Below are 14,736 nucleotides of genomic sequence, written 5' to 3'. Positions count from 1 at the left end.
CTTGTTCTCCTGTCGGTTTCTCTCTGTTTGGGTCTTATTAATATCCAAAATCAGAATTGAATATACAGTGGGACAAAAAAGTATTTGGTCAACCACTAATTGTGCAAGTTCTCCTACTTAAAAAGATGAGAGAGGCCTGTAATTTTCTTCATAGGGAGGGACACTTCAACTATGAGAGACAGAATGAGAAAAAAAATCCAGAAAATCACATTGTCTGATTTTTAAAGATTTTATTTGCAAATTATGGTGGGAAATAAATATTTGGTCACCTAAATATTTTAATGTAGGTGAATCTTTGTTGGTCACCTACAAAAAAAAGAAGCAAGATTTCTGGCTTTCCCAGACCTATAATTTCTTCTTTAAGAGGCTCCTCTGTTCTCCACTCATTACCTGTATTATGACACCTGTTTGAACTTATTATCAGTATAAAAGACACCTGTCCACAACCCCAAACAGAACAAGATTCCAAACTCCACTATGGCCAAGACCAAAGAACTGTCAAAGGACACCAGAAAACAGAATTGTAGACCTGCACCAGGCTGGGAAGACGGAATCTGCAAAAGGTAAGCAGCTTGGTGTGAAGAAATCAACTGTGGGAGCAATTATTAGAAAATGGAAGTCATACAAGACCACTGATAATCTCCCTCGATCTGGGGCTCCACGCAAGACCTCACCCTGTGGGGTCAAAATGATCACAAGAATGGTGAGCAAAATCCCAGAACCACACGGGGGGATCTAGTGAATGACCTGCAGAGAGCTGTGACCAAATAACACGCCGACAGGGACTCAAATCCTGCAGTGCCAAACGTGTCCCCTTGCTTAAGACAGTCCATGTTCGGGCCCATCTAATGTTAGATAGAGAGCATTTGGATGATTCAGAAGAGAATTGGGAGAATGTCTTATGGTCAGATGAAACCAAAATAGAATGTTTTTGGTAAAAACTCAACTTGTCGTGTTTGGAGGAGAAAGAATGCTAAGTTGTACCATACCTACTCTGAAGCATGGGGGTGGAAACATCATGCTTTGGGGCTGTTTTTCTGCAAAGGGACCAGGACGACTGATCCGTGTAAAGGAAAGAATGAACAGCCCATGTATCATGAGATTTTGAGTAAAAACCTCCTTCCATCAGCAAAGGCATTGAAGATAACACATGGCTGGGTCTTTCAGCATGACAATGATCCCAAACACACCGCAAGGGCAACGAAGGAGTGGCTTCGTAAGAAACCTTTCAAAGTCCTGGAGTTTCCAGATCTTCACCCCATAGAAAATCTTTGCAGGGAATTGAAAATCCATGTTGGCCAGCGACAGCCCCAAAACATCACTGCTGTAGAGGAGATCTGCATGAAGGAATGGGCAAAACTACCAGCAATAGTGTGTAAAAACCCTTTGGCGACTTACAGAAAACGTTTGACCGCTGACATTTCCAACAAAGGGTATATGACAAAGTGTTGAGTTGAACTTTTGTTATTGACCAAATACTTATTTTCCACCATAATTTACAAATAAATTCTTTAAAAATCAGACAATGTGATTTTCTGGATTTTTTTTTCTCATTCTGTCTCTCATAGTTGAAGTGTACCTATGAATGAATGAGGCACTGTACATGAATGAATGAGTACTGTACACCCAAAGTGCTTTACACTATGGTGACATGATGAAACCTATGGTGAAAATGACAGGCCTCTCTCATCTTTTTAAGTGGGAGAACTTGCACAATTGATGGCTGACTAAATACTCCCCCCCCCCCCACTGTATTTAGTATTACATTTAGTATTTCATTGATTTTCTTTATAAACAAACATCTCAAGAAAATTTGCATACAAACTAAAAATTACCACATTCCTATAAAATATGTGATAGTCTGTCCCACTTTATATATGTAGTAAGATTTAAATGAATCATTTAATACAATTAACTTTTTTACGTTTTAACGTTAAAACATTGTACTTGTATTTAAAATACCTGCGCACAATTACAGCTGTAATTAATTTCTGTAATTACATATATTCATGTAACTGTTGACTTTTGCCTTACCCCACCCTTAAACAGACACATAAAACCAAACCTAACCCGACTCAAATCCCACCTCAATAGGAGCCAGAGTGTTTTATAAAACATTATTAACACAATAAGTGTCACGGTTGGGATCTGGTTTGAGTTGTTTTATGTTGAGTGTTTGTTTCTCTGTTCAGTTAATGTCTGAGTTTAAGGCCCTTTCCACACAAACAAGGATATTTTCAGTATTTTTTAAAACTCCTGCCAGGGTGAAGATTTTTAGAAACTCCGGATTTTGGCTTGTTACTTAAGACCCGGAACCAGAAATAACCTTTTTTCCAGGCTTCTGATCGACCAACATGGCTTTACAGTTAGGGTTATATCGCCACCTGTTGGTCTGGCATGCTCTTGACAGCGCTTCGTGTTTTTGCTTTTTCATGTAGAGGGTTTTATAAATATATATATTCTATTTAAACTAAACTTATATGTTGTTTTTCATGTATTTAAATATATCTGCAAAATTGCACATTTGTAATGATAAAGTTGCAATTTAGTACATTTAAAATATATTAACTTTAAATGTAATAATGAATAACACACCTATGTAAAAATAATAATATGTATGTACTTTACATGTGCTTTAGTATGTTAGTCAACACATTGAAATAAGTGTACTTCTTTAAAGCATGACAACCGATTATTAAAACATGATCTAAAAGGTCTTTATACTAAAACGTTTAATTTGACATTCTAGGAAAGTGCACTTTTTAAGTTTACTAAGCATTTTAAGAAACATTTAAGAGTAAACGTAAGTGGGTTTTATTTCATGTATTTATTACCACAGCAAATACAGTTTTTAAAAAAATATACTTTTAAGCTGTAAAGTACACTACAAGTGCACATTCAATACAATTAAGTGCACTTTGTTTTAACAAGGGTGGGCTTTCTTCAGGTTTTACTTTATTCATAGTTTCACACTGTTTGTTTCTGACCCAAACTCTGTATTAATGTTAAAGTAAGAGTGTTTTGCCATGATAAGAAAACTGTACCTTGAGAATGAAGCAGTGGTCTGTCGGTGCTTTGTATTTAGTTTTATATTCTTTGCAGTAGTAGACGTTCACATTATCGAACTGCACCAAGCACACAAGGTCCCGTGATGCCTGATGGAGAGAGAACCCCATAACACATTTTCACCAAACCAGTTATTATTTAGGTCTGTTGTGATTAAGTATTCAATTAAATAGCAATCTGATGTCCATTGAGCCAATAAGCAAGGATTTCTCTGAACTTAAAATACACTGTATTTTATGCTGTCTGGGTTGCCTGATCTCACCTTTGTCTTGCCTTTGGGTGAGTAATACAATCCAGAGGCCCGCAGCAGGAAGTAGCGCTGTTTCCAGGATTTCTTGCCATCCTCCTTTAGATACAGAACACCCTCAAGGTCAGGCACAATGACAGAGGCTCCACAGAAATTCTCCTGTACACAGAAATACAGAACCAGAAATGAAAACGTTCATCATTCATTTACACTCATGACATGTCAGTATTCTGTTTACCACCAGACATGACATGAAGGTGAATAAATGATAATAAAATGTTCATGTTTGGGTCAGACTTGTTTAAATGGTTTCAATGATCACATTAAATCCATAACATTATTTTGATAAATATCTACGTCTGTATGTTTACATGAAATCTCTCAATTATATAAAAGTTAAAGCCAGACGCACCTCCAGAAGTTGTTCTTTGTCTTTTTCTTTCATGTCCATTAGAGATTTCTTATCCTTTTTCCACATATAAAATAACTGTAAAAGAAATTGAAATGGACTTCATTTTAATCAGCATTCAACAAAATGTCTACGTGACTTCTATTACAGAAAGTTGTCTGTGTGCTAGCGGTGTTTCTAATTTCTGTTCCATTTTTTTATTATAGAGAAGTCAGAGAGCAGTTTTTGCACTGGAAATATCACAATTGTGCAGGCAGAGGAAACGGTATACTGTAAGTGAAAAGCGGTATTTTTTGTGCTTGTGTATTTTAATTTGATATTATCATAAGCTGTCATTCATACTGTATTGGCAAGAAGCACACATATCTATCCACACACTTGCCTGAGGGTTTCTGAACACTTCATATTTGTCTTTTTTCTCCTGAAAGACCACTTTGTTTTCACTGTCCCTGGTCCACGTAGAAAGCGGCTCCACCATATTCTCATGGTCCTCAAAGCCTCGTTCTGTGGAAAGATCAACCTCAATTCAGATGTCATAGTTTTTTGTCCACTCTGCTTTCTCCTGTTTTCATAAATAAATATTGAGAATCAATATTGCCCATCTGAATTTATGCACACTTTGTGTAAGGATTGATTTGACAGACTCTTTTATCCAAAGCTACTCAAAATACAGTAAAGGTATACATGTGTATTCTCAAGGAACTGAACCCTAATGGGTTTACCTTGCAGCTTACCAACAACAAGCACTGATGGATAATAATGTTTAAAATTGCACACCCACACATACATAGTTCATGAAACAATAATGAATCTCTTCAAAGCAGATAGGTTCCCCTAAAGCCACCTGCATGGTATATATATATTTTGTTTCTATGTGAACTATTTATTCCCGTCCCAACTTGGCTCAGCTAAGTGCAGCATGCCATGGGTTTTTTCCTAGGCCTCCTCCTTCCCCAGCACCGCCTGCCTATAGATCTGCTAGCCTACATTCATTGCAACAGCTTTTATCCTGTTCCCTGCATTTATGTGTGCATGCTTTTGCAATAGCCTCATGCCAGAAGCAAAAGCAAAATGTCTACTCTTTATAGTACATTGCATTCTTATCAATAAAATAGTTAAAATGTCGAGTTATGATTGAAATACACAATTTACATGCATAAATACATACATACATACAGTTTTAAATGTTCATTTTATAATATTTTAAAACTTAAATCGCACTGAAATAAATAATTAAATAAATAATGTTTTAAATCGTTTTGCTCAAGGTCTTTGTTTTACAATAAAGTGCAGTGTAAATTGTAAAATAATTACATCGTGCATCTATACTGATTGAAGCTGAAAGATCCTTTGAAAATATTAAATACATATTTTTAAATAATTATAATAATGATAAGTAACTTAAGCAACAAATAGGAGGTCTCCCCTTGCTAATCTGTGTTATAAAAAAGTATAAAAACACAGCAAGCACAAATATAAAATAGAACTTCCTCAAAAGGTCAAACTTCTCTTTTAAGCCATTAGCTTAACTTGACTATTGTATTGAAGCTGAACGTATTAGCTGAATAGAATAATAACTTAAAAAAAATATATATTATCATAAACTTATTAACCAAAAGGGAAGTTTTTACTGTATGCACCTCCCATTGCATTGAAGCCAGACTAGACAATGTGGTCTAATATGCATATGCAACCTCTCAGATCTTCAGTTAAAGACTATATATACTAATTAAAAACTGGAATTACGAGAGCTTATGGGTGGTCTGGTGTTTAGTGTGGTTTCTGGCGTTCATAGGCAGTAAATGGAAGCTATTTTCCATGAACATATGTATGATTTCCTGTCCTTCAACTTGATAAAAGCACACTAATGGTTGCAAACAGGAAGAAACAACAAGAGAGTATGAGAGTATCCATCTTATTTTGGAACACCAAAGTGTAATTTTCTGTGAATGTTTTAGACTTCTGATTAATTAGCCACTATAGGCAAATAACTAGAAGGATATCAAAGCATAGTAAACCATACAACTTTTGAGGTAACGCTATAGAATTCTGTCCCATTTTTAATAAATAACTACACAGGAACAAATTATAACACAATATTAACTTGCTAGTAATTATAAACCCGATTCCAAAAAAGTTGGGACACTGTATACATTTTGAATAAAAAAGAATGCAATAATTTACAAATCTCATAAACTTTAAATTTATTTATAATATAATATAGATAACATATCATGTTGAAAGTGAAACTTTGAAATGCCATGCCAAATATTGGCTCATTTTGGATTTCATGAGAGCTGCACATTCCAAAAAAGTTGGGACAGGTAGCAATAAGAGGCCTGAAAAGTTAAATGTACATATAAGGAACAGCTGGAGGACCAATTTGCAACTTATTCGGTCAATTAGCAACATGATTGGGTATAAAAAGAGCCTCTCAGAGTGGCATTGTCTCTCAGAAGTCAAGATGGGCAGAGGATCACTATTCCCCCAATGCTGCGGCGAAAAATAGTGGAGTAATATCAGAAAGGAGTTATCAGAGAAAAATGGTAAAGAGTTTGAATTTGTCATCATCTGCAGTGCATAATATCATCCAAAGATTCAGGTAATCTGGAACAGTCTCTGTGCGTGAGGGTCAAGGCCGAAAAAATCTACTGGATGATCTTCAGGCCCTTAGACGGCACTGCATCACATACAGGAATATTACTGTAATGGAAATCACAACATGGGCTCAGGAATACTTCCAGAAAACATTGCCGTGAATACAATCCACCGTGCCCTTCGTCATCGCCGGCTAAAACTCTATAGGTAAAAAAAAAAAAGCCATATCTAAACATGATCCAGCAGCGCAGGCGTTTTCTCTGCGCCAAGGCTCATTTAAAATGGACGGTGGCAAAGTGGAAAACTGTTCTGTGGTCAGACGAATCAAAATTTGAAGTTCTTTTTGTTAAAACTGGGATGCCATGTCATCCAGACTAAAGAGGACAAGGAGAACCCAAGTTGATAGCAGCGCTCAGTTCAGAAGACTGCATCTCTGATGGTATGGGGTTGCATGAGTGTGTGTGGGTAGCTTACACATCTGGAAAGGTACCATCCATGCTTAAAGGTATATCCAAGTTCTAGAACAACATATGCTCCCATCTAGACGTCGTCTCTTTCAGGGAAGACCTTGCATTTTCCAGTCAATATCCAGACCACAAACTGCATCAATTACAACATCATGGCTGGGCAGAAGAAGGATCCGGGTACTGAAATGGCCAGCCTACAGTCCAGATCTTTCACCCATAGAAAACATTTGGCATATCATAAAGAGGAAGATGAGACAAAGAAGATTTAAGACAGTTGAGCAACTAGAAGCAAGAATGGGACAACATTCCTATTCCCAAACTTCAGCAACTTGTCTCCTCAGTCCCCAGATGTTTGCAGACTGTTATAAAAAGAAGAGGGGATGACACACAGTGGTAAACATGGCCTTGTCCCAACTTTTTTGAGATGTGTTGATGCCATGACATTTAAAATCAACTTATTTTTCCATTAAAATGATTTCCATTTTCTTAGTTTAAACATTTTATATCATCTATGTTGTATTCTGAATACAATATTGAAATGTAAAACTTTCACATCATTGCATTCTGTTATTATTCACAATGTGTACAGTGTCCCAACTTCTTTGGAATTAGGTTTGTACTATTAGAAACTCTGATTAAAGAATAAGTTTGTTTTAGCACTCAGTTGAATGAGGTATTAGCCAATTAGAAACTTTTTTCATATCTTCCAGAGGACTACTAAAACAGTATAAAGGTTGATAATTAATGAGAGTAATGCATAATATAAGGTAAGGTTAACCCACTGGTATTACCAAACCCTTTAGAAGGAATTACTTATTATTTGAATCAGTATTCTAAAGTAAAAAGCATGATAACTCTCTAGTAAATAATTTTGAGGTTTTTGTAAGGTGTTGGATATGACTCAAGTGTAACCACATCTTTCTAAAGAAAGTGACAAATTATTTCTAACAGTATGCTTTAAAGTAAAACTTATTGTAACCCACTCGCAAGTGTTACCGTATCCATAGGAAGGAATTAAAATCCACAACTTACAAAAAACTCAAAAAATACTTTCAGTAATTACTATTGATTAACTACTTGTAATATATGAGAGGGCAAAGACTGCAACAAACACATGACTATAAATACACAGAAAAACACTAGGGACTAAACAAGATCTTAGAAGAAAGGGTTCTATATAGAATCCTTTCTCCTAAGAGTGAATCTTGTTTAGTCCCTAGTGTTTTAGTTGGAACCCCTAAAAAGGTTCACTGCAAAATATGCTTTTCTTTGTCTTGTTTCTAGTTCAAAACTCTAAACATTCTTAAAACAAGAAGTATTTACTAAACAAGCAAAAGTAATTGTCTTATTTTGGGAAAAAATAACTCAAAATGAAATAGTTTTTGCTTAAAAAAATTTAAGCAAAATAATCTGCCAGTGGGGTAAGTAAAATAATCTTAAAACATTATTTTGCTTACCCCATCGGTGAATTATTTTGCTTATTTTTCCCCAAAACAAGACAATAATTTTACTTGCCCCTTAATTATTTCTTAATGTAAGAATTTTTTGATATTTAGACTAGAAACAAGACAAAAATAGTAAATAAGAAATGCATTTTTGCAGTGTTCTATATAGAGCCCTTTTTTTAGTGCTAAAAGGGTTCTTTCTTGTCATTATAGAACCGTTTATCATAAAAGGTTCTTTGGAGTATACTCAACTATACTTCTATATAGAAAATTGGAAGGGTTCCAAATACGTAGCGCTGATAGGACCTTTTCTTCTAAGAGTGTAATTAACTACAGGGGGAACACATGGTAACTGATGAGTACTGAACAGGGAAACTTGCATATCAAACAAGATCACAATTCACAAAACTAAACTTAAACCCAGAACAGATGTGACAATGATACTGGAACACTTGCAGACACATTCAATTTTCAGTAGCAGTGCCTACTTGTACATTAAAAATAAGGTGGATTGTGTGTGTGTGTGTGTGTGTGTATATGTGTGTGTGTATATGTGTGTGTGTGTGTGTGTGTGTGTGTGTGTGTGTGTGTGTGTGTGTGTGTGTGTGTGTGTGTGTGTGTGTGTGTGTGTGTGTGTGTGTGTGTGTGTGTGTGTGTGTGTGTGTGTGTCAGAGCTGCTTAGATGTTCTCTCATCAGTACTTTTCTCATGATTATAAGTCACTCACAGTAGGAAACATCATCATGCGAGGATGATTCTTCTCTAAAATTAGCTTGGATGTTACACATTTCCAAAGATCTTTAACATAGTTAAACATTGACTCTAAAAAAGTTTGTTGAGTTGCTTCATACTATTTTACCTGGGTAACTTGCTTTTAAATGGGAGGCACACCACCCACAATATTAAGATTAGTGGTCAGATGATTTAAGGTTTTTCAGTTGTTTATTTGTTCCCCACCACACCCTTATGTGTTACTTACTTACCTTACTGCATTGAATGTGTACTTGTAGTGTACAATAATAATATAATATTAATACAATAAAAGAAGTGTACTGTGAATACACTTTCATGACTGTTTATTAACTTTTAAAAAGTGTACTCTGTAATAATGTCAAATTAAAGGTTTTACTTTAAAGTACATGTCAATCATTATATTGTAATAACATTTTGAAATGCTTTAAAGAAGTTTTTACTATTTTGAAGAATGTTTGTAACCAAACATTTGATGGGCCATATTGACTTTCATTGTAGGCTATCTTTGCATGCTATTTACAATTCAATGAAAATGTATTTCATTTTAAAATTATTTAAAAAGCAATTAGCTAAACTTAAGAGCTTTGGGGACTTAAGTGCTGAGGTCTTAAGTGTACTGTAAATGTCATTTCTATTGGAACTTGTTTCATCAAATTTATATTATATTTAAATGTAATGTAAAATAAGACACTACAGTTAAAATTAGAATAAAGTACTTTATATGTGCTTTAGTATGTTAGTCATCACATCTAAATATATTGATATTGTATTGTTATTGATATTAAAACATTGATATTAAATGTACTTTAAAATAAAACCTTAATTTGACATTTACAAAGTGCCAGAAAAGGGTTAAAGGGTTAGTTAAAACAAAATTTAAATTTATGTCATAAATGACTCACCCAAATGTCGTTTCACAGCAGTAAGACCGTAAGACCAGTTTAAGATATTTATATGTAGTCTGAGAGCTTTTCTGTTCCTTCAATGAAAGTGTATGCACGCTATACTGTCAATGTCCAGAACAAGAATAAAAACATCATCAAAGTAGTCCATACGTAACATCAGTTAATTAATTAGAATCTCTTAAAGCATCAAAAATACATTTTGGTCCAAAAATAACAAAAACTGACTTTATTCAGCATTTTCTTTTCTTCAGTGTTTGTTTTCAATCCGCAAACAAAGATTTGAACGGTTGTGAATCAGCGTATTGATTCATGATTCGGATCGCATGTGAAACTGCTGAAATCACGTGACATTGGCATTAAACAGTAATATTCGGTTTAAAGTACACTGTCCAATACAATTAAGTGAACTTCTTTTTCATAAGGGAAAAGAACAAATTGAATAAGATAAATCCAGTCTCTTTAAGTCTATTCATCTAAACTTTGGCAGCCAGACAGCAAATATAATGGCAGTAGATGAAGCCTCACTGCAGCAGATGGAGAAAGAGAAATGGGGGATTTCGATCATAAGGACTATATTTCCTCATGATAGGGAGGTTGAGTGACAGTGTCTGGGACAGTAAATTAAACCAACCTGTCTTTGGTGTGTGAGAGTGAATGTGTATGGTGGTACGTCAGCTCTGTACTGTGAGCTCACTGGAGCCTGCCTGTCAGCACGCCAATGAAAACACACTTCATCATCTTCGCAAAATCCAGTCCTGTAAAGCTGATGATGACTGAATGGACATGTAGGTGTGTGTGTGTGTGTGTGTGTGTGTGTGTGTGTGTGTGTGTGTGTGTGTGTGTGTGTGTGTGTGTGTGTGTGTGTGTGTGTGTGTGTGTGTGTGCCCTTGTTTATATTACATCGTGGGGACCAAATGTCCCCATAAGGATAGTAAAACCTGAGATCACCTGCCAGCGGTCCCCACTTTTCAAAAGGCTTATAAATCATACAGGATGAGTTTTTTTGAGAAAGTAAAAATCCAGAATGTTTCCTGTGATGGGTAGGTTTAGGGGCAGTGTAGGGGGATAGAATGTAGTTTGTATGGTATAAAAACCATTACGTCTATGGAGAGTTCCCACAAAGATAGTGAACAGTGCATGCGTGTGTGTGCATGTGTGAGCGTACATGGATGATACTCACCAGTCTGTAATTCAGGGTTGGTCTCACACACACACCAGTCCACATTGCAGTCACAGTGTGTCTTCTCAAACAGGTTGTCCATCACCTCTCTGACTGTTTGTCTCTCATCCACCATCAGAGTCTTCGAGCTGCCATCCATAATCTCCACTTTCACGACCAGCTATCACAACAAATAATAAATAACTTAATTAACAGGACAACTACATGCTTTTTTTCATGTAATTATAGCATGATTATTTAATCTTTACATTTATTTACATTCATTTACATTTACTGACATCAGTGTGATACAAGCCTGCAGTCTCCCTCTCATTTACTGAAGCTTTCGCGCCTCGATCGCCCCCCGGTGACCGGTCCCAGTATAGCCGCCCCTCTGTGTTTTCTAATGGACGCGAGGCAAACTAAATAATAAAATTACACTTCAAAAATGTTTCCCCAAAGTTAGTTTATGTCACTGAAGGCAGTTATCATCACGATGATTTCATTTCAGGTGTTCGTTTTAAAAATAAGTTTACTTTGAGTTAGTTATTTGATGCTATAAAAACGGGAGGTGTGACGTCATGATTGACAGCTGAGACTGACGTCTTCTCTGAGTGAAGTTGTCACTGAGGCACTAACGGACTTTTTTCAAAATTTTTGGGAGCAGATTAGAGCTTTAGCTTTAATTTCTACATTTCCATAACTGTTTATTTCACACCAACATAATTAATTGTTCTGCATCTGCGAGAGTGTGGGCGGGCTTTTGATATCGCTGCTGTACTTCCTGCTCTACTTCCTGCGCTCTACTGCGCAACTCCGGTCCCGAAATCGCTACTGCGCAGACTCGGTCCCAAGATGTCCGCGCCGTGCAAGGCCTCCTGAAAGCTTCAAATATGGCAAGCGGAAACGGATGATGTCGAGTCGTCCATATTTTTTTACGGTCTATGGTGTGATACAATCTTTGCATCCCCCTGCCCCCCAATAAAAAAAGGAAAGAAAAAAAAGACACTTTGCCTTTGATACTTTATACTGTAAGTATAAAGATGGTTTCATTCAGTTTAAGTGTGCAGTTCTTCTGCAAAGTCTATCAAAGTGCTGGCTAAACAAAGTAGTTGAAGCCTGGTGGGAACACCAGCATAAGCACATACTGGTGACAGGCCATGCTGGTGTTTTCAACTGGGTCTATTCACAAATGTTTGGAAGCCGAATGGTCTTATAGACAGATAGGCTCTGACAATGGCATGTGAACTGCAGAAGGACATCTTTGAATATCAACAATCTTACTAAAAGCAGTTTAGCTCATTCAAAACAATGTCGCGTTATTGCAGTTATAGCTACAACTTTATATCTGTCCTTGCAACCACTATTACAAAATGTATGTGCACTTTGACCACTTTAACTAACCAACTTCATTCAGTGGTGACATTAAGCAAGAGTGGGTCATGTAGCCTTTAATCAGACTTTTTAGAGCAATCTGACCCGTGACACACTTGCTTTTTACAATCTATTGAGACGAAAGCAACTGCATGCTTATTGTACAAAATTAAGTACATACAGTCCCTGACAAGTCTTGTCGCTTGTGTACAAATTGACCTAAAGTGCCGCTGAAATATATTTCTAATCAAGATTTTTTTACAAGAAATTGCTCATTTTAATCCCACCAGCTTTTGCGATAATGTTTCAGTGAAAAACTAAACTTTCAAAAAGTATTCTAATATTCACAGCTTGGTAAAGCCCATTGAGTCAATTTTTGCAAAGACATAAGTGTTGTCACCTTCTCATATGAGCTTCACCTGTGACTAATAATGGATCAATTAGGTCTCAAGTGTGTATAAAAAGAACCCCAGTATGCTAGACCTTCACATCAACTGCAACTAGACCTCTGCAAACATGCCTAAGATTCACCCTGAGACTAAAGTTTTGATTATCAAGTGGATAATCACTGCTGATGTGGCAGACACCTTCAATGTGTCTCAGCGTCAAGTACAGAGGATAAAAAAAAGATTTGAAGAGACTGGAGACGTTTTTGACAAGCCCAGGTCAGGCAGACCCCGCAAGACAACTGCTCGAGAGGACCGTTTGTTGGCTCGAAAATCCAAGGCCAGCCTATTTTCCACTGCAGCAGAGCTCCACGGGACCTGGTCACCTGAAGTCCCTGTGTCAACCAGAACAGTTTGTTGGATTCTGTCTCGAAATGGCCTCCATGGTCGAATCAGTGCTCAGAAGCCACTAAACAAAAGACAATTGAAAAACCGTGTGGCATTTGCCAAGACCCACAGCCTGCTAAAAGGATGGACGCTGGAAAAGTGGCAGAAGGTGGATTTTTCAGATGAATCTTCTGTTGAATTACACCACAGTCGCCGCAAATATTGCAGGAGACCTACTGGAGCCAGAATGGATCCGAGATTCACCCAGAAAACAGTGAAGTTTGGTAGCGGAAAAATCATGGTCTGGGGTTACATCCAGTATGGGGGTGTGCGAGATCTGCAGGATGGAAGGCAACATCAATAGTCTAAAATACCAAGAAATCTTAGCTACCTCTTATATTCCCAACCATAAAAGAGGCCAAATTCTGCAGCAGGACGGTGCTCCATTGCATACTTCCATCTCCACATCAAAGTTCCTCAAGGCGAAGAAGATCAAGATGCTCCAGGATTGGCCAGCCCAGTCACCAGACATGAACATCATTGAGCATATGTGGGGTAGGATGAAAGAGGACGCATGAAAGACGAAACCAAAGAATATTGATGAACTCTGGGAGGCATGCAAGACTGCTTTCTTAGCTATTCCTGATGACTTCATCAATAAATTGTATGAATCCTTGCCAAACCTCATGGATGCAGTCCTTCAAGCTCATGGAATTCATACAAGATATTACATTTGGATCTCACAGCGCCACAACTTAATTTGCTGACATATTTTTGTATTTGCAGTAAATTTGTTCAATTTCTGTATAGGCGACAAAACTTTTGTCTTGCCAAAATATGACCTTTCTGTCTTGATTAAATGATAAATATTTTTTCTATGAAAATGATTTATTTCAGTGCATTAAACATCATTTGGGAGGGTTTTAGCTTTTCATATGAGCTATTTCTAACACCAATGAATTAATTAAAAGTCAGGTTAATATCAGGTATTTCTAGAAAATAGATAAGCGACAAGACTTTTGTCAGGGACAGGCTTCATGAGATTTAGATGTTTATCCTATCATTCCTTATGAGACATAAAAATAGACACATAATCATTGACATATACTATGATTATGGATCTATACATGTGTAACAATAATTTGGACAGTTAAGTAGCAGTTAGAAACAGCTCTTTCGATTCAAGGTCGAGAGTACACTCTAAATAAAACAATGCTATATAGTACTGAAAGTGGTTCTTTGGCTTGTAATCATAGGGGAACCACACCAACTCTTGGTGATTCAATGGTTCTTCAGCTGTTCTTCACCAGTTCTTTGGGATGACTGAGGTGCTATATAGCACCGTTACCATATACAGAACCTGTTAAGCCCCTGTATGATTCTTTAGCGGTTTTTCAGTGTTTCTTTGGGATTGTAAAGGTGATATATACACTGTAAAAAATTATTTAGAAAAAAAGTTACCTGGTTGCCTTAACATTTTGAGTTCATTGAAATAAATTTTTTGAGTTAATACAATGATTTTTTTTTTTGAGATTCGACAA

General features: G+C 36.5%; 1 protein-coding gene across 2 annotated transcripts in view; it reads right to left on the bottom strand.

Annotated features, from left to right (window-relative positions):
• The window catches only part of apbb1ip (amyloid beta (A4) precursor protein-binding, family B, member 1 interacting protein), a 44,485-nt gene that overhangs the window by 8,688 nt on the left and 21,061 nt on the right, over positions 1–14,736 (bottom strand). For both annotated transcript variants that reach the window (XM_067434670.1, XM_067434669.1), the window contains exons 6-10: positions 11,070–11,229; positions 4,105–4,226; positions 3,726–3,800; positions 3,329–3,472; positions 3,045–3,155 (exon numbers count right to left, since the gene is read on the bottom strand). In XM_067434670.1, the coding sequence (XP_067290771.1) occupies positions 3,045–3,155; positions 3,329–3,472; positions 3,726–3,800; positions 4,105–4,226; positions 11,070–11,229 (612 nt within the window). The remainder of the gene's footprint in view (positions 1–3,044; positions 3,156–3,328; positions 3,473–3,725; positions 3,801–4,104; positions 4,227–11,069; positions 11,230–14,736) is intronic.

This window comes from Pseudorasbora parva, chromosome 24 (assembly GCF_024679245.1).
Source record: "Pseudorasbora parva isolate DD20220531a chromosome 24, ASM2467924v1, whole genome shotgun sequence".
NCBI lineage: Eukaryota > Metazoa > Chordata > Actinopteri > Cypriniformes > Gobionidae > Pseudorasbora > Pseudorasbora parva.
This window is presented reverse-complemented; position numbering and strand designations above follow the sequence as displayed.